Source organism: Salvelinus namaycush, chromosome 7 (genome assembly GCF_016432855.1).
Source record: "Salvelinus namaycush isolate Seneca chromosome 7, SaNama_1.0, whole genome shotgun sequence".
Lineage (NCBI taxonomy): Eukaryota > Metazoa > Chordata > Actinopteri > Salmoniformes > Salmonidae > Salvelinus > Salvelinus namaycush.
This window is the reverse complement of record NC_052313.1, coordinates 57,916,533-57,940,245: the sequence shown is the minus strand read 5'-3', so window position 1 is coordinate 57,940,245 and position 23,713 is coordinate 57,916,533. Positions and strand designations below refer to the sequence as shown.

General features: G+C 46.3%; 1 protein-coding gene across 1 annotated transcript in view; it reads right to left on the bottom strand.

The window, feature by feature from the left end:
* Nucleotides 1-13,149: 13,149 nt before the first annotated feature.
* The window catches only part of nbeal1 (neurobeachin-like 1), a 63,689-nt gene continuing 53,125 nt past the window's right edge, over nucleotides 13,150-23,713 (bottom strand). The window contains exons 47-55 of the mRNA XM_038998417.1: nucleotides 23,575-23,691; nucleotides 23,254-23,453; nucleotides 22,736-22,908; nucleotides 22,536-22,630; nucleotides 22,190-22,306; nucleotides 21,867-22,028; nucleotides 21,172-21,320; nucleotides 17,576-17,711; nucleotides 13,150-16,298 (exon numbers count right to left, since the gene is read on the bottom strand). Coding sequence (XP_038854345.1) covers nucleotides 16,194-16,298; nucleotides 17,576-17,711; nucleotides 21,172-21,320; nucleotides 21,867-22,028; nucleotides 22,190-22,306; nucleotides 22,536-22,630; nucleotides 22,736-22,908; nucleotides 23,254-23,453; nucleotides 23,575-23,691 — 1,254 coding nt within the window. The 3' untranslated portion in view covers nucleotides 13,150-16,193. The remainder of the gene's footprint in view (nucleotides 16,299-17,575; nucleotides 17,712-21,171; nucleotides 21,321-21,866; nucleotides 22,029-22,189; nucleotides 22,307-22,535; nucleotides 22,631-22,735; nucleotides 22,909-23,253; nucleotides 23,454-23,574; nucleotides 23,692-23,713) is intronic.

Below are 23,713 nucleotides of genomic sequence, written 5' to 3'. Positions count from 1 at the left end.
ACTAAATTATTTGATAAAATAAACATTTGAATTAATCCTTATAACCTAATCCGATAATTTCCCAAGTAAAAGGCAATGAACTTGACAAAATAGGCTGCCAAAAAATATATATTTTTGCTACATCTTCCCATAATAATCTCTGCGGTCTCTGTTGCGTCTGTGATACGGGGAATGAGGTGTCTCCACGACCCTGGGTCTCTCCTTGCCTAGCTTGCTGCCTCTGGTGCTTCTGGTAGGGGAGGAGCTGGGGGTGAGGGGGTCGGAGGAGGAGATGGGGGTGAGGGGGGAGAAGACCAGTCCGCTGCGGAGTGGTGACATGTCGATCTCTGAGAGGAGGGACCACTGTCCAGAGTCTGAGCCAGCTCCGGTGGGGAGATTGTCACTGCTGAGCCAGGAGTTGAGTGTGGTGAGTGGCTCTGTGCTGGCTCCTCCTGATCTCTGGGTGTGCCTGTCAGTGTTGCTGCCACCGCTGGTTTGGCCTACACGTAGATCTGGAGGGTTGGACTCACACAGCATGCCACCGAGGAAGAGGGAACTATCTAGGGTCCAGGTTTCCAGGTCTGGAGAAGGTGTGTCGGTGGCCCGTGAGCCGAGGTGCGGCAGGGGGGAGCGCGTCAGAGGGCTCTGGCTCAGAGGGTCGGATAACGGCGGGATGGACGGGGGGGAGATTAACTGAGAGCAGAGAGTCGGGCTGGTTCTCTGGGTGGTGGGCAGACCTCCAGATCTCCAGTCCAGGCCTCCCCCACCCCCTCCTATGGGTGTCAGCACAGTGGCAATGTTCTCGGTCCAGGCCCCCAGCAGCCGTGGTGGGGCCAGGTCGATCAGTGTAGGGGACCTGAGGGCAGTGCTGCTGCATGGGGCATCTTCTTCCCTCCTCTGCCCTCCGGGACCAAGAGAGCCAAGCCCAGCAAAATTCCGCTTCCACCGACTTCCAATGCTGCCCATTCCAGCAGCCTCTCTCTGGGTCCACTCCGACTCCCTCACTCCTCCAGCGGCACCACTACCAGTCCCCCCCTGGTCTCGGTCACTCTTCCCCCTGGACGGGCTCTCCTGGTAAGGTTGGTAGCTGGGGTTAGCTGGCTCACACTCCTCCTGCTGGTAGCTGGGGTTAGCTGGCTGACACTCCTCCTGCTGGTAGCTGGGGTTAGCTGGCTCACACTCCTCCTGCTGGTAGCTGGGGTTAGCTGGCTCACACTCCTCCAGCTGGTAGCTGGGGTTAGCTGGCTGACACTCCTCCTGCTGGTAGCTGGGGTTAGCTGGCTGACACTCCTCCTGCTGGTAGCTGGGGTTAGCTGGCTGACACTCCTCCTGCTGGTAGCTGGGGTTAGCTGGCTGACACTCCTCCTGCTGGTAGCTGGGGTTAGCTGGCTGACACTCCTCCTGCTGGTAGCTGGGGTTAGCTGGCTGACACTCCTCCTGCTGGTAGCTGGGGTTAGCTGGCTGACACTCCTCCTGCTGGTAGCTGGGGTTAGCTGGCTGACACTCCTCCTGCCCTGCTGGTAGCTGGGGTTAGCTGGCTGACACTCCTCCTGCTGGTAGCTGGGGTTAGCTGGCTGACACTCCTCCTGCTGGTAGCTGGGGTTAGCTGGCTGACACTCCTCCTGCTGGTAGCTGGGGTTAGCTGGCTGACACTCCTCCTGCTGGTAGCTGGGGTTAGCTGGCTGACACTCCTCCAGCTGCCCATGCCTGCTCTGTTGGCGCGAGGGCACCAGGGTGGCCATCTCGGGGGTCAGCGTCAGAGAGGAGAGCGTCTTGAGGAGGGAGGACGATACTGGAATATGCACCTCCTTTTTCTCCTCGACCTCCTCCTCTCCGTCTTCCTCCTCTCCGTCTTCCTCCAGGGTAGTAAGAACACAGAGGGAGGTCAGGTGGATGGGAACGGGGACTGCAGCCACATTGGTGGGTTTAGGGATGTGTCTGGTACTGGGCTGAGCGGAGGTGGAGGCTGGGGTGGCGGGACCCTCAGGCAGGACCAGGGTGACGTGTCTGGGGGAAGAGGTGGCCCTGGACTGGACAGGGTGGTCCATGGAGCTGGAAGCCACACTGCTAGGGGGAGATGCCTTATGGGCCACGGCTGATGTAGGTGGGGTGGCTACTGTTGGCGGTCTGGTATATTGATCAGATGGAGGTGGAGAAAATGGGGCTGACTGGGCAACCTGGGTGGAGGCCATACATGTGGACAGGCCAGATGCTGCAGCCAGGGTCTTTCTGGGAGATGGAGGCTTGCTCATTTCAGACACTTCGTTCTCGTTGACTAAGGGTATTTTCTCCTGTAAGGAAACAGCAGAAGAAATTACACATGAAAGATACTCTGTGTGTGTGGGTGTGTGTGTATAAACACAGATCAGCAGTACCTGTTGCATGGCACGGTGCTTTAAAAGTGGCACAGGGGGAGTCACACCTGCAACATAAAAACAGTGACATCAAAATCAGCACTGCCATGGATATTGATATTAGCCAGAGAAATCCCTATGCAACATCCTATCTGTCTTTTTGCCGTTGCCGAGTTTAGCCATGTATGTGTGTGTTTGTGTCCGTGAGTGTGTGTCCGTGAGTGTGTGTGTCCATGAGTGAAAGGTTGACCAACCCAATGGCCCTGTGGGCAAAATTTTGTCTCTCTGTTGTTTCGCCGCCTCTGAGCAGCCTCCAAAATTGAGCAGCCTGGAAACCATGGTTGCCTTTTTCCTCCACTTAGAGAGAACCTGCAAACACACACCAGACAAAACCCTCTCAGATATACTGTTTTACAGGACAAAACACTGCCCTACAGCTCAACCAACAGGGTCATTAACATAGAATTGAGTATACACACAGGGTTAGTGTAAACAAAGCATTTACTGAGAACACACACTACGATTGTGGCCAATTCGGTTGTGAAGTCAGTAAATTCAGGAAATGAATAAGGAGACATCTGTATAGGACTTCCTGAATGAACTGAGTTGATAGAAAGAGAGAGTTGAGTTACTGACAGACAGACAGACCTTGAACCTCTTGTTCATCCTCCAGGGGGTACCGGTTCTAATCCCTTTCTTCATCACCAGTTTCTCCAGGTACTGCAGGGAGTCCTCGGACGACTCAAACGCCTCCATCTCCTCATGCATCTGCAGTAGCCTGGGCATCATGGGGGTAATAACGTAACATTAGGGATCCGTTCCTAATAGTACCCTATTCTCCCTTTATAGCGCACTACTTTTGACCAGGGCTCTGTTTCCTTAATATCCCACAGGGCTCTGGTCAAAAGGAATGCACTATATACAGTGTCAAGAAAAAGTATGTGAACCCTTTGGAAATACCTGGATTTCTGTATAAATTGGTCATAAAATGTATTCTGATCTCCATCTAGGTCACAACAATAGACAAACCGGTCTGCTTAAACTAATAACACACAAACAATTATAGGTTTTCATGTCTTTATTGAACACACTGTGCAAACATTCACAGTGCACAGTGGAAAAAGTATGTGAACCCTTGGATTTAATAACTGTTTGGCAGAAATAACCTCAACCAAACGTTTTCTGTAGTTGCGGATCAGACCTACACAACGGTTAGGAGAAACTTTGGACCATTCCTCTTTACAAAACTGTTTCAGTTCAGCAATATTCTTGAGATGTCTGGTGTGAACTGCTCTCGAGGTCATGCCACAGCATCTCAACTGGGTTGAGGTCAAGACTGACTGGGCCACTCCAGAAGGCGTATTTTCTTCTGTTGAAGCCATTCTGTTGTTGATTTACTTCTGTGTTTTGGGCCGTTGTCCTGTTGCATCACCCAACTTCTGTTGAGCTTCAATTGGCGGACAGATAGCCTTACATTATCCTGAAAAATGTCTTGATAAACTTGGGAATTCATTTTTCCGTCAATGATAGCAAGCTGTCCAGGCCCTGAGGCAGCAAAGCAGGCCCAAACCACGATGCTCCCTCCACCATACTTTACAGTTGGGATGAGGTTTTGATGTTGGTATGCTGTGCCTTTTTTCTCTCCACACAGTCTTGTGTGTTCCTTCCAAACCACTCAACTGTAGTTTCATCTGTCCACAGAATATTTTGTCAGTAGCACTGTGGAAGATCCAGGTGCACTTTTGCAAACTTCAGACGTGCAGCAATGTTTTTATTGGACAGCAATGGCTTTTTAAATTAACCTTTATTTAACTAGGCAAGTCAGTTAAGAACAAATTATTATTTACAATGACAGCCTACCAAAGGCCTCCTGCAGGAATGGGGGCCTGAGAAAAAAAATAATAAAATACAATACAAATATAAAACAAAACACATATCACAACAAGAGTGACACAACACTACATAAAGAGAGACCTAAGACAACAACATAGCAAGGCAGCAACACAACATAACAACAACATGGTAGCAACACCACATGGTAGCAGCACAAAACATGGTACAAACATTATTGGGCACAGACAACAGCACAAAGGGCAAAAAGGTAGAGACAACAATACATCACACAAAGCAGCCACAACTGTCAGTAAGAGTGTCCATGATTGAGTCTTTGAATGAAGAGATCGAGATGAAACTGTCCAGTTTGAGTGTTTGTTGCAGCTCGTTCCAGTCGCTAGTTGCAGTGAACTGAAAAGATGAGCGACCCAGGGATGTGTGTGCTTTGGGGACCTTTAACAGAACGTGACTGTCAGAACGGGTGTTGTATGTGGAGGATGAGGGCTGCAGTAGATATCTCATATAGGGGGGAGTGAGGCCTAAGAGGGTTTTATAAATAAGCATCAACCAGTGGGTCTTGCGACGGGTATACAGAGATGACCAGTTTACAAAGGAGTATAGAGTGCAGTGATGTGTCCTATAAGGAGCATTGGTGGCAAATCTGATGGCCGAATGGTAAAGAACATCTAGACGCTCGAGAGCACCCTTACCTGACGATCTATAAATGAAGTCTCTGTAATCTTTAAAAACATTTTTAACCTTTATTTAAGTAGGCAAGTCAGTTAAGAACAAATTCTTATTTTCAATGACGACCTAGGAACAGTGGATTAACTGCCTTGTTCAGGGGCAGAACGACAGATTTTTACCTTGTCAGCTCGGGGATTCGATCTTGCAACCTTTCGGTTACTAGTCCAACGGTCTAACCACTAGGCTACCTGCCGCCCCAGGTAGCCTAGCATGGGTAGGATGGTCATCTGAATCACGGTTAGTTTGGCAGCGAGGGTGAAAGAGGAGCGATTACGATAGAGGAAACCAAGTCTAGATTTAACTTTCGCCTGCAGCTTTGATATGTGCTGAGAGAAGGACAGTGCACCGTCTAGCAATACTCCCAAGTACTTCTATGAGGCGACTACCTCAAGCTCTAAACCCTCAGAAGTAGTAATCACACCTGTGGGAGGAAGGGCATTCTTCTTACCAGACCACATGACCTTTGTTTTGGAGGTGTTCAGAACAAGGTTAAGGGTAGAGAAAGCTTGTTAGACACTAAGAAAGCTTTGTTGTAGAGCATTTAACACAAAATCCAGGCAGGGGCCAGCTGAGTATAAGACTGTATCGTCTGCATATAAATGGATGAGAGAGCTTCCTACTGCCTAAGCTATGTTGTTGATGTAAATTGAGAAGAGCGTGGGGCCTAGGATCGAGCCTTGGGGTACTCCCTTGGTGACAGGCAGTGGCTGAGACAGCAGATTTCCTGACTTTATAGACTGCACTCTTTGAGGTAGTTAGCAAACCAGCCCAAAGACCCCCAGCTTCTTCCGTGGTGTCCTCCCATGCACACCATTCTTGTTTAGTGTTTTACGTATCGTAGACTCGTCAGAGATATTAGCATGTTTCAGAGATTTCTGTAAGTCTTTAGCTGACACTCTAGGATTCTTCTTAACCTCATTGAGCATTCTGCGCTGTGCTCTTGCAGTCATCTTTGCAGGACGGCCACTCCTAGGGAGAGTAGCAACAGTGCTGAACTTTATCCATTTATAGACAATTTGTCTTATGAACATCAAGGCTTTTAGAGATACATTTGTAACCCTTTCCATCTTTATGCAAGTCAAATTCTTAATCTGAGGTCTTCTGAGGTCTCTTTTGTTCGAGACATGGTTCACATCAGGCAATGCTTCTTGTAAATAGCAAACTCAAATTTTGCGAGTGTTTTTTTATAGGGCAAGGCAGCTCTAACCAACATCTCCAATCTCCAATCTCAACCCAAAATTACAACCAATTAATTGCAGCATTACCACAAAAATGGAAGAGGCAGGTGGAAGGGGATAAAAGTAAGGAACTTGTATGTCGGCCTTATATTAAAGAACATAAATGGTTAAAGAAAAGTGATAAATAAAAACATATACCAATTTCATTTAAGGACCAAAAAACTTACAGCTGTGCCATATAAATTGCAAAATAGTTGGGAAGAGATTTTCGATGTACCCATTCCATGGCACATGGTGTATGAATTGATACGCAAAACAACGCCGGATTCAAAACTTCGAATTTTTCAATTTAAATTATTGTACAAAATTCTTGCAACTAATAGAATGTTATATATATGGGGGATACAATCTTCCCAGCTCTGTAGATTCTGCTGTGAGGAGGCAGAGTCATTAGACCATTTATTTTGGTATTGTCCGCATGTAGCTCGTTTTTGGTCACAGGTCCAGGAATGGTTGAAGAATTGCAACATTTGCGTAGAACTAACGCTACAGATAGCAATACTGGGGGATTTGAAAAGCCATAGTCAATCAATCAATAATATAATAATTATTTTAGCAAAAATGTTTATTTTTAATTTACAATCCGTGGAAGCTATGAGAATAGGAAGATTCAAATCTTTTGTAAAGCATCACAGCACAGTTGAAAAATATATGGCAAATAAAAATCCGAAATGGATGATGTTGGAAGATAGATGGGAAAGGTTGAGTGGAGCTGAAGGGTGGGACTAATAACAAGATAAACAATGTAGGGCATACGGGATCTGTGAAATGTGTATAGGTGCGGAGCTATTGTGAAATAGCACAGTTACAAGTGGAAATCAAACTGGATGGACAACAGAAATAGAGGAAGGACTAAGAACAAACAAGAGAGAACTATTATAAAGTAGACTGTGTCTGTAAAATGTGTATAAGATGTATAAATTGAAGGTAAAAACAGAAATGTTTATCAGTTTACTCCAATTGGGGGATCGGTGGTAGGGTTTGCGGGGAATAATAATAAAGGTATACTCTTTAAAAAAGTATGTATGTCTATGTAGGTATGTGTATGTATATATGTGTATATGTATGCATATGTGAATGGATATATATATTTACCCCAAAAAATATGGGGGATTGGAAATGATGCAGACAATTACATTGGAAGCAACATTCTTTCCGCAATATTAAGCTGATCCACCCCCAAGAAAAAAAATAAAAATAAAAAAATAAAATAAATAAATAAATAATAAATAAAAAAAAACATCTCCAATCTCATCGATTGGACTCCAGGTTAGCTGACTCCTGACTCCAATTAGCTTTTGGAGAAGTCATTAGCCTAGGGGTTTCACATACTTTTTCCGACCTATACTGTGAATGTTAAAATTATGTTTCAGTATAGACAACAACAATACAATAATTTGTGTGTTATTAGTTTAAGCACACTATGTTTGTCTATTGTTGTGACTTAGACGAAGATCAGATCAAATTTGATGACCAATTTATGCAGAAATCCAGGTAACTCCAAAGAGTTCATACTTTTTCTTGTCACTGTAGGGAATAAGGAATCATTTGGGACGTTTCCTACCTGCATCCTTCCTGTTCTTTCTAAGATAACACTAAATTGGCCACTTAGCAATATCAGATCTATTTATATTATGGTTATTTAACATTATTTTCCACTTACCTTGGATATAATTAATTCACTAAGGCAGTTTTTGGACAGTAGACATTTGTTTTGTTAGTGTAGCTACTACGCATCATTTTCAGAAAATGGGCTGAAAACAGTATACACTTTGACCTTTGAACCCAGAATGAGATTCCATAATAAACCGTACCTGCCCCTCTTCTCCATACATTCCAGGATGATGGGGGAGATTGTGCTGTTTGAGGGGTAAGTCGTCCTGTTGTCTGGGTTGGTGGTCTCTCTGTACATCAGCGCTGCGATAAAGTCTGAATAAGGTACTGGCTTAGGAGTGACCACATTACTGTAGACACAGGGAGCGAAATGTTACATGGGAGAATATCGGTCTGTCAAATCTAGGGGAAAAAAAACTCACAAAAGGGTCACAGTGTCAGAATGTCAATAGTTAAGAATTCATGTACAGTATTTGAGTGTGTCCGTGTCTTACTAGTGATGGTCTTTGCGGTCGTCCGGTGGTGGACGGCGGAGGAAGAGAGAGCGCTCCACTAGGCTCTCCATGTTTCTCGTTGGGTGCTTCAACTAGGGAGTAAATAATAGATAGGCAAGATCAATTCTTCCTCCACATCTACACAAACACTGATGTGTCTCCCTCTAACCTGGTGGGAGTATCCGTAACCCAAGGATCCATACGCAATCACCATCTCCATCTCCAGCTTACAGATGATCTGGAAAACAAGTCGGCTTTTATTGTGTGTGTCAATCCAGGAATCCGTTGTACAAAACTCCTATTGAACATGATATAACTGTCCCACATGTTGACCATGGTGTCTGATTCATATTCTGTACCTGGCGCTTGAGCCTCAGCTCCAGCAGGTGGTTCATTTGTGACTTCTGATTAGAGAACAGGACAGAGGACAAGACAGTTGATATCTGGTCCTGCATGCCAGCCTTCTAGCAGCAGGTGAATGAGAATACTTGTACCATCGACTGAAAGCTAAAATAGAAAGAAGCCATTGGTTCTTTGGTGGAGGACATCCACACGTGTTTAGCCCTGGACAGCCTTGTACACTCACTCTTATGATCATCATTTTATTATTATCCGATTTAAACATGGCATGGGGAGCATGAAGGGGCGGTGGGGTCGTCCCTATCGCTCCTGTCCATGTGGTTCACTCACACTGAGGATGTCCAGCAGTTTGACAAAGGTCTTTCCTATGAGCTTGGGAACTCCTGTGCCCTGCTCGAAGAAGATGAGCTCCACCAACAGACGGTGTGACTCACAGACACCCAGCGTGTTATCAGTGCTCTTAGGAATCTGAAACATCCAAATGAGTCATTGATTGATTGTGTTAAGGTCTTGGATAGAGAAACACCTGTCCTGTTAGATACAAAAAATAATATTGTTACAACTTTCTCTATACAGTATTGCAATAGCTGGCCCCATACTGTACCTGCAGTGTAGCCAACTCTTGTCATGACCAATACATGAATCCAGACAGAGAGAAGTTGGCTAGAGCATCAACACATTTTTATTTTATTTCACCTTTATTTAACCAGGTAGGCTAGTTGAGAACAAGTTCTCATTTGCAACTGCGACCTGGCCAAGATAAAGCATAGCAATTCGACACATACAATGACACAGAGTTACACATGGAATAAACAAAACATACAGTCAATAATACAGTAGAAAAATAAGTCTATATACAATGTGAGCAAATGAGGTGAGAAGGGAGGTAAAGGCAAAAAAAGGCCATGGTGGCGAGGTAAATACAATATAGCAAGTAAAACACTGGAATGGTAGATTTGCAGTGGAAGAATGTGCAAAGTAGAAATAGAAATAATGGGGTGCAAAGGAGCAAAATAAATACAGCAGGGGAAGCGGTAGTTATTTGGCCTAAATTATAGATGGGCTATGTACAGGTGCAGTAATCTGTGAGCTGCTCTGACAGCTAGTGAGGGAGATAAGTGTTTTCAGCTTCAGAGATTTTTGCAGTTCGTTCCAGTCATTGGCAGCAGAGAACTGGAAGGAAAGACGACCAAAGGAGGAATTGGCTTTGGGGGTGACCAGTGAGATATACCTGCTGGAGCGCGTGCTACGAGTGGGTGCTGCTATGGGGACCAGTGACCTGAGATAAGGCGGGGCTTTACCTAGCAGAGACTTGTAGATAACCGACTGGCTACAGGTTTGGCGATGAGTATGAAGCAAGGGCCAACCAACGAGAGCGTACAGGTCGCAATGGTGGGTGGTGTATGGGGCTTTGGTGACAAAACGGATGGCACTGTGATAGACTGCATCCAGTTTGTTGAGTAGAGTGTTGGAGGCTATTTTATAGATGACATCACTGAAGTCGAGAATCGGTAGGATGGTCAGTTTTACGAGGGTATGTTTGGCAGCATGAGTGAAGGATGCTTTGTTGCAATATAGGAAGCCGATTCTAGATTTAATTTTGGATTGGAGATGCTTAATGTAAGTCTGGAAGGAGAGTTTACAGTCTAACCAGACACCTAGGTATTTGTAGTTGTCCACGTATTCTAAGTCAGAGCCGTCCAGAGTAGTGATGCTGGACGGGCGAGCAGGTGCGGGCAGTGATCGGTTGAATAGCATGCATTTAGTTTTACTTGCGTTTAAGAGCAGTTGTAGGCCACGGAAGGAGAGTTGTATGGCATTGAAGCGCATCTGGAGGTTAGTTAACACAGTGTCCAAAGAGGGGCCAGAAGTATACAGACAACTAATATACCTACTTACCTGTATGGAGAAATACTTCCACTCGTTGAAGCAGAGGGGGAACTTGGAGCCCTCCGCCTTGGAGTCCTTGTAGGGCTGGACCATAGTACACTTCACCTTCTCCCCAATACTCGCCCTCAGGAAGCCCTGGGTGCCTTTCTTTATGGAAGCTGGGAACACAATGCTCAGGAAAACTTCATTTTACTAGTAATTTAGCAGACACTCTTATCCAGGGCCACTTACGATGAGCTAACTTAACTACCTCAGTTAGCACACTGACACACACAGCTTTTGGCATGGTGAATAGGGTCTAATGATTTCACTGTTAGGGGCCACTGAGAAGGATACAGTTTTTATTGAAATCCCTGCAGTTTTTCAGGTGGACTGTTAGACATCCTTTCTGTAAACAAAATATACTATTTTAAACACTACAGTCCTTTAATGTAATAATACTATTTATGTCAGGTGTAAAGTCTATATTCCAGTTAACTAAGCATAATAATGTGAATTGACAATACTAGAATGCAAATTCACCAGTGGGCCTCGTGGAATTAGTGGCGGTGGTGGGGGGGGAAGCTCCTCATCCTCTTCCTCATCGTCATCAGGAACAGGCTCCGCTCTTGACACTCTTCTCAACAGCTGTGAAAATGAACCAGGTAGCAACCCAGCCCTCTAGTGTTATGCCCGTGACAACTGATGATTCAATGTGCATCTATCAAACAGAAATTACTGTCGGCGTATTTCTTGAGGGTAAATATGCCTGCCTGTTGAAACAATTATATTTACATTCCCAATGAAATTGCCTGATATTCCATCTGTTGGTGGCCCTTCGGTTGTCGTTGCCACTGGATCAGCCATGATACACCTCGGCGCCTAGTATTTTCTGAGAAAGTTTGTAAATCGGAAGAAAATGTACCACTGGAAAACGCTTTCAAAATAGGGATTGACTTGCGCTGTTGTCAGGGCAACATACGTCCAACAAAAACAAGCGCGGCCTTGTTCTATCCGGGGAGCGTTCGTGAATTAACTCTGGAGTGCCAGAGAGGGCCCTGTCAGAGTGTGCTCGGGGCGTTCGTAAATTCAGGGCGTTGTCAGATTGTCCGTTCGTAAAATCAGAGAGTTTTGCTCTCGGAGCGTTCAGAGTGCACACTGGACGCTCTGGTCGAGGAGTAGGGTTGATCCGAGTGTTCTGACCTCACAACGGCTGTCACGCACCCAAGCTCTGGCTAAAGTTAACTACTTCCAGACATAAATGAGAGAACACCTCACTGACCATTTCTCACCCTAGCAGAGATGGTTAGGCTGTCTTCATGTTATCCAGAGCGTTGGTGACTGCAACTGTGCTGCTGGCAACAATTTAATTACGCTTTTTTTTGCCGACGTTTACTAACACTGGCCATATAGGGGTGTTGAGCGTTCGTAAATATATAAATTATTCTCTGCCACACTCAGACGAGTACTCTGAAATCGAAGTATATAGCCAGAGGGAATTTACGAACGCACCCCATGTTCAGCAGTGTAATCGCTCCAAGAAGCTTTTTGCTCGTTATGTACTACACATACATTTTCATGATTGTTGGTCGCACCATAGTGAAATATTAATGTATCGTTTAAAATACAAAACATGCCTATATGCTGATTGTACAAAACAATAGGAACACCTGCTCTTTCCACGACAGACTGACCAGGTGAATTATATTATCCCTCATTGATGTCACCTGTTAAATCCACTTCAATCCATATATGAACTGGAGGTCATTGATGTCACCTGTTAAATCCACTTCAATCCATATATGAACTGGAGGAGCCAGGTTAAGGTTTTTTTTTACACATGGATTGTGTAATGTGTGCCATTCAGAGGGGGAATGTGTGACGACCCTCCCACTCTGTCTGCCATATTCTCTCTTTGTTCTTGTTTCCTTATTAGGATGTCGGTGGGCGGAGTTGGGAGGGTCGTCAGCTACATGGGAAACACCTGGGCCCACTGTCATAGGATAAATGCACCACTTCCCCATTCAATGAGGAGACTCTCTCCAGGCAGACACCTTGATAGATTTGTTTGTGTTTCTTGGTGGTTTTTTGGTTGTTTTTTGGTTGTTTGTTTTAGCATCTTTCAACACCTTGCATTATCACATTCATGCATGCAAAACTCACTTACACTACTGATTACTGATTACACACACCATTGTATATTATACTTAGTTACTTTAGTTACTAAATATATATTTTGTTACTCCTTTTCTCCACGTTGTCTCCCTTTTGTTACGGGCTTTGAGCCGGTTCGTGACAAATGGGCAAGACAAACATATTTAAGTGCCTTTGAACGGGGTACGGTAGTAGGTGCCAGGCGCATCGGTTTGTGTCAAGAACTGCAACGCTGCTGGGTTTTTCATGCTCAACAGTTTCCTGTGTGTATCAAGAATGGTTCATCAGCCAAAGGACATCCAACCAACTTGACACAACTGTGGGAAGCATTGGAGTCAACATGGGCCAGCAACACTGTGGAACGCTTTCAGCACCTTGTAGAGTCCATGCCCCACCAAATTGAGGCTGTTCTGAGGGCAAAAGAGGATACTCCAAATTAGGAAGATGTTCCTAATGTTTTGTACACAGTGTCCTATTTTCACAGCTACAATCAGCCATACATATTAATTACATTTTTGACAAGACTTTAATGATTACTTTCCACTTGTGTATACAAAGCAGTTTGTCTGTACAGAATGGACCAGGGAGACATTTAAAAGAATCACTTACAATTTAGTACCTGGAAAGTGCAAAAAGTACATTTAAAATCCACTAAAATAAAAATCATGCTGTACATTATACACCAGTATTTATAAATCAGATATACACACACACATCCATTTTGGTGACAGTCACAGAGCAAGCAGCTAAGGTAAGACACCAATATATTTCAGATTTTTAGTCTACTTTGTTTACAGTTCTAGATTCTTGGTTCCTATTGGATGTGAAGTTTGTGGAATGCTGCTATCCATGGGTTATCATGGAGGGAGGGGTAACAAGGAATTCTACACACTAACCGGATAATTGTCTGTATGATGCAACGTGGATAAAAAGGCACTGTTTCAGTGGTGGGTTTGGAAGAAAGTCCTAAAACAAGATAGTGGTGTCTGACTGACAAACTAAGATTGACAAAAATAGAAACATTTATTAAATACGTCCTTTGGAAAAAATGATTAACACATCCTGATAAGAATGGAAACTGATTAAAGGAGTATGCCATCTAGACACATCAGCATAAACAATTAAAAATAAACATATATTGAAACGGCCTCTTGTTTAAAAAAAAGGGCACACGTTGGTCTGTGATTGCAATCTCCAGACAGATTGCGGAGACACTTAAGACCAAAAACAACCACACTGCACATAGAAGTCTGATCCCTAATCTATAACTACCATAGAATCAGAATGAATGACTAAGTCCATGATAGATAAGAACCAGAATCACTGAATTATTATCAAGAAGGCAAATGATATGACAAGGAAATAAGGAATTTGGCATTTTAAGAAACTATTGTCATCATGAACAAACACACTCACATTATGCAACAGATGACCTACCCCGACCAAACTGTCATTTTGATTTGACAGGAGCATAACAACCATAAGAATTCAATGGGGGGTGAAATCATTCATAATCTCAAACATTGACATAAAAACACACATGAAATCTCAAAAGCCACATTAGGCCTGGTTCACAGACACATTTAGTGACGTTACTGCATTTATGGAACTCCAGAGGACCTTAACTAGCTGACATGGCTCCCAACTAAGAGACAATTATGGAAGGAGGAGGAACACTGAGGTGATTCTGACTGTTGGAAGATGACAGCCGTTTGGGCCGTCCCTTGGCAGAATAAGTCTCATCTCCCAATCGCGTCGTCCCTGTCAGAAAAACCAGGAAGACTGGAGATTTTTTTTTAGTTCAGCCTTGAGAAGAAGAGGCTGGAATGTACCAATGCACAGTCAGCGGAGCAGAGGAAGGAACTATATTGCTGTAACACTGACATCTCAAAAGCCCTTAGAAAGTCTCCCCTCCCATTCTGAAAGGTGGATCGATCCACCGTCTTTAGTTTTTCGCCGCATAAATCTTTGTTGAACAACTGAAGCACCACTTAAAAACATACAAATAATGTAGTGTGAATTTAAATAGCCTACGGGGAAAAAAACTAGTTTTCATTCATAAATAAACATTGATTCAAGTAACATAAAAACATTCTAGGATGAATCTAGCGCTAAACATTGCACACTAAGCCAGGTTCAGTATGGTTCGTCCCTCCAAAACATGCGGTCTAACACAAGTGTAGTGATGGGCTGTGTGAGAAGCTTGCAGTGTGTGTAAGAGTGTAGTGTTCGAGGGGAGCGAGTCCTTTGGGCACGGTATGGGGTAGCTAGTGATTCTACAACACTAGGCTTCTCTCTTCTTCTGTAGTGTCAAACTAGCGGACTTTGGGTGCGTTCCAGGTTGTCTTTATTGCCGATTATCAGATCTCACAACGCCTGGAGAAGTGTTCAGTGTCTCAGGAACCACATTAAATGTGATATAGAAATCTACTGAGATTGCAATAGAGATGACACGGAACGCAGTCAGAGGCTTCTCCAATAGGGAGGGGTCTATGCATGTGTACATTAGCAAACAAGTGTGTGTGTGTGTGTCAGGCTTAGTACGAGTCTTGGATACCTTAGGGCCCCGTCCTCTATACTAAATGAGGAGTGGGCTGGAAATGCCACGCTAAACACAACCTAACCACAGACCTTATACACATGCACGCATCTGTAAAAAAAAAAAACTACAATTATCAGTAACATCAAACACAAAAAAAACGTTGTATTGTGACTGAACATAGCCCCTTAATGCTGCATAGGAGCCCTGAGGCATCGGTCACAGCCTACTCAGACTGGAAGGCAAAACCAAGTCAACAAAGACCACTGGAGAAAACAACCAGCAAGAGACAACACACAGAAACACAAAGAGCGTACATACACACACACACACTGCTCAGTGGTCTCGGGTTCAGGGCTCGGAGAAGTGGGTTATCTTGATGACCAGAGAAATGTAATTCCCATTGAAGTCAGAGTTATGTGATGGGTGGACCGTCAATCAGGTTAAGTGTTCCCATTGGAGTAATTACATTTCTACGTTGGGGATCCCCTTCGTTCCTTGGGCCTGACAGGTGGAGGGGTCAAAGGTCAGCTCAGACTGTTGTAGTGTGTGTCTGCATAGAGGGTCTCTGTAGTAGTGGGAGCCACTGGTCTGACCGTGCTAGTGATGATGATGGAGGAAGATGAAGAGTAATGGCCATGGGTGTCATTGAAGGGGAGGGTGAGGGGATGTGTGCACCTACAGTAGGATCAGAAACTCGACGCCCGCGCCGGTTGGTCCGTCCTGACCTGCCCTACTCATCCGCCTAACCTTTACACACAGTTAAAACACACACACACACACCCCCCGTCTTCCACTCGTGGGTCAGTCTGTCCTTCAAGTCAGAGGGAGGAACAGAAAAGGAGAGTAAGATTCCCCCAAAACAGTCATCAGTCAATCAAAACGAGGGGTGGTTCAATCTGATTGGGTAAACTGTGATGATTGGCAAGGCTGGCGGGCCAATCAGGCAGGCAGCAGGGTGAGGGGGTGTGGTGGTAGTGGAAAGGGGGGGTGGAAGGGGTGGTTGTGGGGGTCAGTTCTGGTTGCAGGCTGGTTGGTACTCTGTCTCTCCAGAGGAGATCTGGGTCAGGCGCTTGCTGGAGCCCCACAGCTTACGAGTGATCTGGCCTGAACGCATCTGAGAAGAGTGGAGGAAAGGAGAAGGAGGAAGTGAGGAAGAGGAGAGAGATGAGGAGGAGGAGGAAAGTGTGAAGTCAAAAGAAACAAACAAAAAGCAGGATATGATTTATGAGTGATCGGTTAGTTCAGAAATGTTGGAATGACCTAGTGCCAGTTCAAAACCAAAGCTTGGTTCACTTTGAGGCAGGTCCATTTGTATAAAAGAAAGGTGAGAGAAGTTGGGAGGGGATCAAATTATCAATTGATTCGAGGGTGATTCCCTGTGTCCCTCCCTACCCCATAACATCCCATCATTACAGCCCCAGAGCTAACCTTACTTTCATGTCTACCAGTAGGGAGGAAGAAATCAGGGTTAAACCATTTTCACTTGAAGAGCAGGAAGACAATACGGGTTAAACCATTTTCACTTGAGGAGCAGGTGGGAATAAATTACAGCCTAGTGTATCTTATTATAGCGTAGCTTATTACTAATATAGTTTATATGGCTTGAATTTGCAGAGGTGTTCATCCAAGGCAATTCACAGCATTTGTCACAAATACATATTAAATCAGTCAATAATAATGACACTTCCGGTAAACAATATTGGACAACACCATCCCAAGGCCCAAAAATAAGTCATTCCTCGGTTAGAATGAGGTAAACGGAAGCCCATGTTTTCATTTCACAGTAATATTCCAGGAGAGGGTGTGTTGTACTCATTCAGAAGGGTTTATGGAATGTCTCAAGTGTTACTGTGTGTGTGTGGTCACCAATTCTTTCAGGGCGAGAATGGGCCAGGGTCCTGCTCACTCTGGGGCATACGCCCCAGAAACAGGGTCATGTTCATTAGGGCACGCAACGGAAAATGATTTAAAGTCTTACAACAGAAAATGGGAAAAAAAGTCCAGGTAGCTCCTCTGCTGTTTCAGTCAGTTCTCTCCCGTTTGGTGCCTAATGAACACAACCGAGGTGTATGTGGCTAAGGAAGGGCGGGTCATTGAGGACAAATTATTGGCACTAAAACAGAGAGAGAATGGTATGCGGTGGTAGTTTGTAGGGTGAGTTTATGAAGTTCCCTCTGAGGTAAATACTTATTTTTTTTTTTAAATTGAATTGAGGGGGATGTTTTGCTCAGGGGGTCAGGGGTCAGGGCCCTGGGGGTTAAACATTAACTTGTCCCGGAGGCTCAGCCTGCGGGCGGGCGAGCGCACCCTCAGCGGGGCGAGCAGTGGCATTGCCATGAGGGGTGAGCCCTCCAGGCTCTGGGCGATGTAGTTTCTGAACGAGCTCTTTACCTCGGCCGGCTTGCCCACGCCCACAATGATCAGCTTGCCGTCCTGCAGGCCCGCCAGCACGTGGCTCTGCTCCTTGGTGACGGACACGCAGCGCACGGGCACGCGCATTGCCATGGGGGCGGCGCACAGGGACAGGCTGCCCGGGGGAGAGGGGAGGGGAGAGAGACAGAGTGAAGGGTTGGGTTAGACAGATAGAAAAATCCCTGATATATGTACCACTAAAATCCTTGGAAGGGCTGCCTGTGTGTTTTTTTGGGCCACCTAAGTCTAAAGAGAGAAAAATCATATACATTATAATAATAATAAACTGTATGTATGCATGTATGATTTGTTTGGGGGGGTGAAAACGTTTTCAGTGTAAACTTAAACGACTAAAACCAGATATAAAGTAGAAAATGTATATATATATTAAAATAATTATAATCTTTGAGAACTAACAAATCACCAAAATAAAAACTACACAGTCAGGGAGAATTGAAAATTCCAAAAACAATGAATTTAGAAGTATTAATATTGTTATGTTTGAGTAAAAGAACACAGTATTAGACATGGTAAAATGCATAGAATTGCAGGAAATTAGCTTTAATACCGAGAGCTTCTGGTCAGCGGGGTGGTGGCACTGGGATCCTCATCTCTCCCAAGTGGACATTCTCTCTTTCTCCCCTGACCCATCTGTCTATCGCCTCCTTTGAATTTCATGCTGTCACAGTTACCAGCCCTTTCAAGCTTAACATCCTTATCATTTATCGCCCTCCAGGTTCCCTTGGAGAGTTCATCAATGAGCTTGACGCCTTGATAAGTTCCTTTCCTGAGGATGGCTCACCTCTCAGTTCTGGGTGACTTTAACCTCCCCACGTCTACCTTTGACTCATTCCTCTCTGCCTCCTTCTTTCCACTCCTCTCCTCTTTTGACCTCACCCTCTCACCTTCCCCCCCTACTCACAAGGCAGGCAATACGCTTGACCTCATCTTTACTAGATGCTGTTCTTCCACTAATCTCATTGCAACTCCCCTCCAAGTCTCCGACCACTACCTTGTATCCTTTTCCCTCTCGCTCTCATCCAACACTTCCCACTCTGCCCCTACTCGGATGGTATCGCGCCGTCCCAACCTTCGCTCTCTCTCCCCCGCTACTCTCTCCTCTTCCATCCTATCATCTCTTCCCTCTGCTCAAACCTTCTCCAACCTATCTCCTGATTCTGCCTCCTCAACCCTCCTCTCCTCCCTTTCTGCATCCTTTGACTCTCTATGTCCCCTATCCTCCAGGCCGGCTCGGTCCTCCCCTCCTGCTCCGTGGCTCGACGACTCATTGCGAGCTCACAGAACAGGGCTCCGGGCAGCCGAGCGGAAATGGAGGAAAACTCGCCTCCCTGCGGACCTGGCATCCTTTCACTCCCTCCTCTCTACATTTTCCTCTTCTGTCTCTGCTGCTAAAGCCACTTTCTACCACTCTAAATTCCAAGCATCTGCCTCTAACCCTAGGAAGCTCTTTGCCACCTTCTCCTCCCTCCTGAATCCTCCTCCCCCCCCCCCCCTCCCTCTCTGCGGATGACTTCGTCAACCATTTTGAAAAGAAGGTCGACGACATCCGATCCTCGTTTGCCAAGTCAAACGACACCGCTGGTTCTGCTCACACTGCCCTACCCTGTGCTTTGACCTCTTTCTCCCCTCTCTCTCCAGATGAAATCTCGCGTCTTGTGACGGCCGGCCCCCCAACAACCTGCCCGCTTGACCCTATCCCCTCCTCTCTTCTCCAGACCATTTCCGGAGACCTCCTCCCTTACCTCACCTCGCTCATCAACTCATCCCTGACCGCTGGCTACGTCCCTTCCGTCTTCAAGAGAGCGAGAGTTGCACCCCTTCTGAAAAAACCTACACTCGATCCCTCCGATGTCAACAACTACAGACCAGTATCCCTTCTTTCTTTTCTCTCCAAAACTCTTGAACGTGCCGTCCTTGGCCAGCTCTCCTGCTATCTCTCTCAGAATGACCTTCTTGATCCAAATCAGTCAGGTTTCAAGACTAGTCATTCAACTGAGACTGCTCTTCTCTGTGTCACGGAGGCGCTCCGCACTGCTAAAGCTAACTCTCTCTCCTCTGCTCTCATCCTTCTAGACCTATCGGCTGCCTTTGATACTGTGAACCATCAGATCCTCCTCTCCACCCTCTCCGAGTTGGGCATCTCCGGCGCGGCCCACGCTTGGATTGCGTCCTACCTGACAGGTCGCTCCTACCAGGTGGCGTGGCGAGAATCTGTCTCCGCACCACGTGCTCTCACCACTGGTGTCCCCCAGGGCTCTGTTCTAGGCCCTCTCCTATTCTCGCTATACACCAAGTCACTTGGCTCTGTCATATCCTCACATGGTCTCTCCTATCATTGCTATGCAGACGACACACAATTAATCTTCTCCTTTCCCCCTTCTGATAACCAGGTGGTGAATCACATCTCTGCATGTCTGGCAGACATATCAGTGTGGATGACGGATCACCACCTCAAGCTGAACCTCGGCAAGACGGAGCTGCTCTTCCTCCCGGGGAAGGACTGCCCGTTCCATGATCTCGCCATCACGGTCGACAACTCCATTGTGTCCTCCTCCCAGAGTGCTAAGAACCTTGGCGTGAACCTGGACAACACCCTGTCGTTCTCAACTAACATCAAGGCGGTGACCCGTTCCTGTAGGTTCATGCTCTACAACATTCACAGAGTACGACCCTGCCTCACACAGGAAGCGGCGCAGGTCCTAATCCAGGCACTTGTCATCTCCCGTCTGGATTACTGCAACTCGCTGTTGGCTGGGCTCCCTGCCTGTGCCATTAAACCCCTACAACTCATCCAGAACGCCGCAGCCCGTCTGGTGTTCAACCTTCCCAAGTTCTCTCACGTCACCCCGCTCCTCCGCTCTCTCCACTGGCTTCCAGTTGAAGCTCGCATCCGCTACAAGACCATGGTGCTTGCCTACGGAGCTGTGAGGGGACGGCACCTCCGTACCTTCAGGCTCTGATCAGGCCCTACACCCAAACAAGGGCACTGCGTTCATCCACCTCTGGCCTGCTCGCCTCCCTACCTCTGAGGAAGTACAGTTCCCGCTCAGCCCAGTCAAAACTGTTCGCTGCTCTGGCACCCCAATGGTGGAACAAACTCCCTCACGACGCCAGGTCAGCGGAGTCAATCACCACCTTCCGGAGACACCTGAAACCCCACCTCTTTAAGGAATACCTAGGATAGGATAAAGTAATCCTTCTAACCCCACCCCCCCCCTTAAAAGATTTAGATGCACTATTGTAAAGTGGTTGTTCCACTGGATATCATAAGGTGAATGCACCAATTTGTAAGTCGCTCTGGATAAGAGCGTCTGCTAAATGACTTAAATGTAAAAATGTAAATGTAAATGTAATACGGCAACATTTTCTCTCAGCTCAATGGAGACATGTGTAGAAATGCAGGAAATGGGCTTAAATATATATATATTTTTAAATCAGCCGTTCAGCCGGGCCCATTACCACCTGAGACTCTTTTTGATACAGCAGAAACCCTGTAGATGCATGCGTGCAGTCGCGCACACAGACAGACAAACACACACAGGAAACCAGGTTACCTGTACAGGTCTCGTATGGAGAGGAAGCCCTGCTCGCTGCCGATAACCAGGTACTCCCCGGACACACACATGTCTGTCACCTGCTCCTTCAGGCCCTCCGTACACAGGTGCTTCCCATTGACAGAGTACAGGTGCAGGCTGTTCTTATCCTAAACAGAGACAGGATGAGAGACAATCATTCACCAGGACCCAATCATAATGTACCATCTAGTGGTCAACTAGCGTTTTGCTAAGCATCATGGTACAGTACGTCATACTTCCTAACTCACCAACTAAGTCGGTCAGTCAGTCACTAAGTAAATAACTCACTCCCCAACTCACTCACCCTCTGTAGCTCACCAAGTAAGTCACTCACCAAGTAAGTCACTATGGCTACGTTCAGTCAGCCCAATTCTGATATCTTTTCCACTAATTGGTTTGTTGACCAATCACATTAGATCTTTCTCAGAGCTGATCTAATTGGTCGCGAATTAAAGATCTGAATTGGGCTGCCCGTCTAAACGCACGCACACACACACACACACACACACACACACACACACACACACACACACACACACACACACACACACACACACTGTAGCTGCCTGGTCAGACTCCTGCACCAAAACACATTAAGATTTTAGAGAAGACGATCACGGCATTTTCAATGACAAATGAACAAAATCACCTATCAAGAACATGTGTTAGTGTACCTTGAGCGTGGCCTTGCCCTCTACACAGGTGTGAACCACCACACACCCCTCATAAGAGATAGCTAGGTGCAGGATGGAGACAGGCAGGGAGCTCTCACAGGGCGGCCGGAGACACCGCATGTACTGGCCCCGACGCACCGTGTGGATGATCACCGTCCCGTCCTGGTACACAGAAACAAAACATCAGCAAGATCCATCTATCAACCAACCCTTCAAACTTCTCTTCATCCAACCCTCCAGCCTCCTTCACCCCTCCAACCTCTTCACCCTCCTCCAACCTCTTCACCCTCCTCCAACCTCTTCACCCTCCTCCAACCTCTTACCCGTGATCCAGAGACGGCCATATCCAGCTCTGTGCTGATGCTGACGCTCAGCACCTCGTCAGTGTGTCCATACAGCACCTGTACCGGCTTGGGACACAGCCCCACCGGACAACCTCCCTGTAGGACACACACAACACATTCAGTCACACACTCATACACCTGGGTAGTGTTCAGTAGGGCATACAGTAGTAAAACAGTTTGCAACCGAAAGCAGATGTCAAACTGTTTCACCTTTTTTTTTTTTTGAGTGTACTAACATCAAACGTTTCCACAGTAATAATGCAGTACAAATGCTTTCTAGCCAGTATAGTGTATTCCAATAAACCCTCAGGCTTCATGATCTCACCTGCTGCAGCACCTGCCACACCATACAGGTGTTGTCCCTGGATCCGGAGATCAAGTGGATCCCACAGTAGTCTGTCGACAGGCACGTGACTATGTCTGCGGCGAGAGAGGAGAGATGACGTCAAATAATTACTATACTGTATGTACAGACAGTGTGTGTGTGCCTGAGTGCATGTATGTGTGTGTGAGATCCATCCATACCCATGTGTCTGATGTGATGTCCCACAGTCTTTCCCTTGACCAGGGAGGTGACCCTCAGGCTGTTGTCCCAGTGGCCACCGCTGAACAGGAGCTTCCCGTCGTGTGACACCACAAACAGACCTGCGGTCACCTCCACGCTCGGAGAGAAGGGCCCGGCCAGGACTCGCTGGGTCCTAGAGAAGGGGGGGGGCAGAAAGGAGGAGACCTCAGATACACAACTCACAGAACAACTTTATGACCAAGTAATGACATTAAGTGGCCTCCAAGGGTCTGTTCCAAAACGTTTAAAGTGCATTCTTCCTGTCTCCCATCCTGGAGATAATCACAGATCTGTATGTGCTTGGATACGCCATGGCAGAGTTTCCATCATACTGCTGTGACAAACCAAACATTCTCAGATGAGTGATTACTTCAAGGAATGGAGGTAAGAACTCAAACAGGGCTCCCGGTCTCCCAGTCAGACTACAACGCCCCACAGTTTCAAGTAGAAAAGGGGTCGGTGTTGGGGAGGGACTGACTTGGGGTTGGCCACGGTGGGGTCCTTGATGAAGGTAAAGTAGTTGGAGATGTTCTTGTCATAAGGCAGCCAGCCGTGGGTTCCCATCAGACAGTTCTGACTCAGGGTCACCATAGTGTCTGGGCTGCCCTGGGTGATGAAGGAGTGGGACTGGTTCTTGGGCACCACGGCTTTCACCAGAGGCACGTTGTCATTGATCCCCTACAAATCAAAATGTATTTATGAAGTTGTTTTTCAATAAAACGGTTTTCATAAAGTACTTTATTATAACCAACAAAGAGGGTCATGATCATATGCTTTGGTGTGTGTTTTCAAAACTAACCTCGACAAAGAAGGACTTGAGTTCGGCAAGGTGCTCGAAGATACTGAGGGGCGAGGCGTCTAGTCGACCTTTCCTCTTCTCCACCTCCTCCAGAGAAAGACGTACAGGGTGTGGCTCCTACACACACAGACAACACATC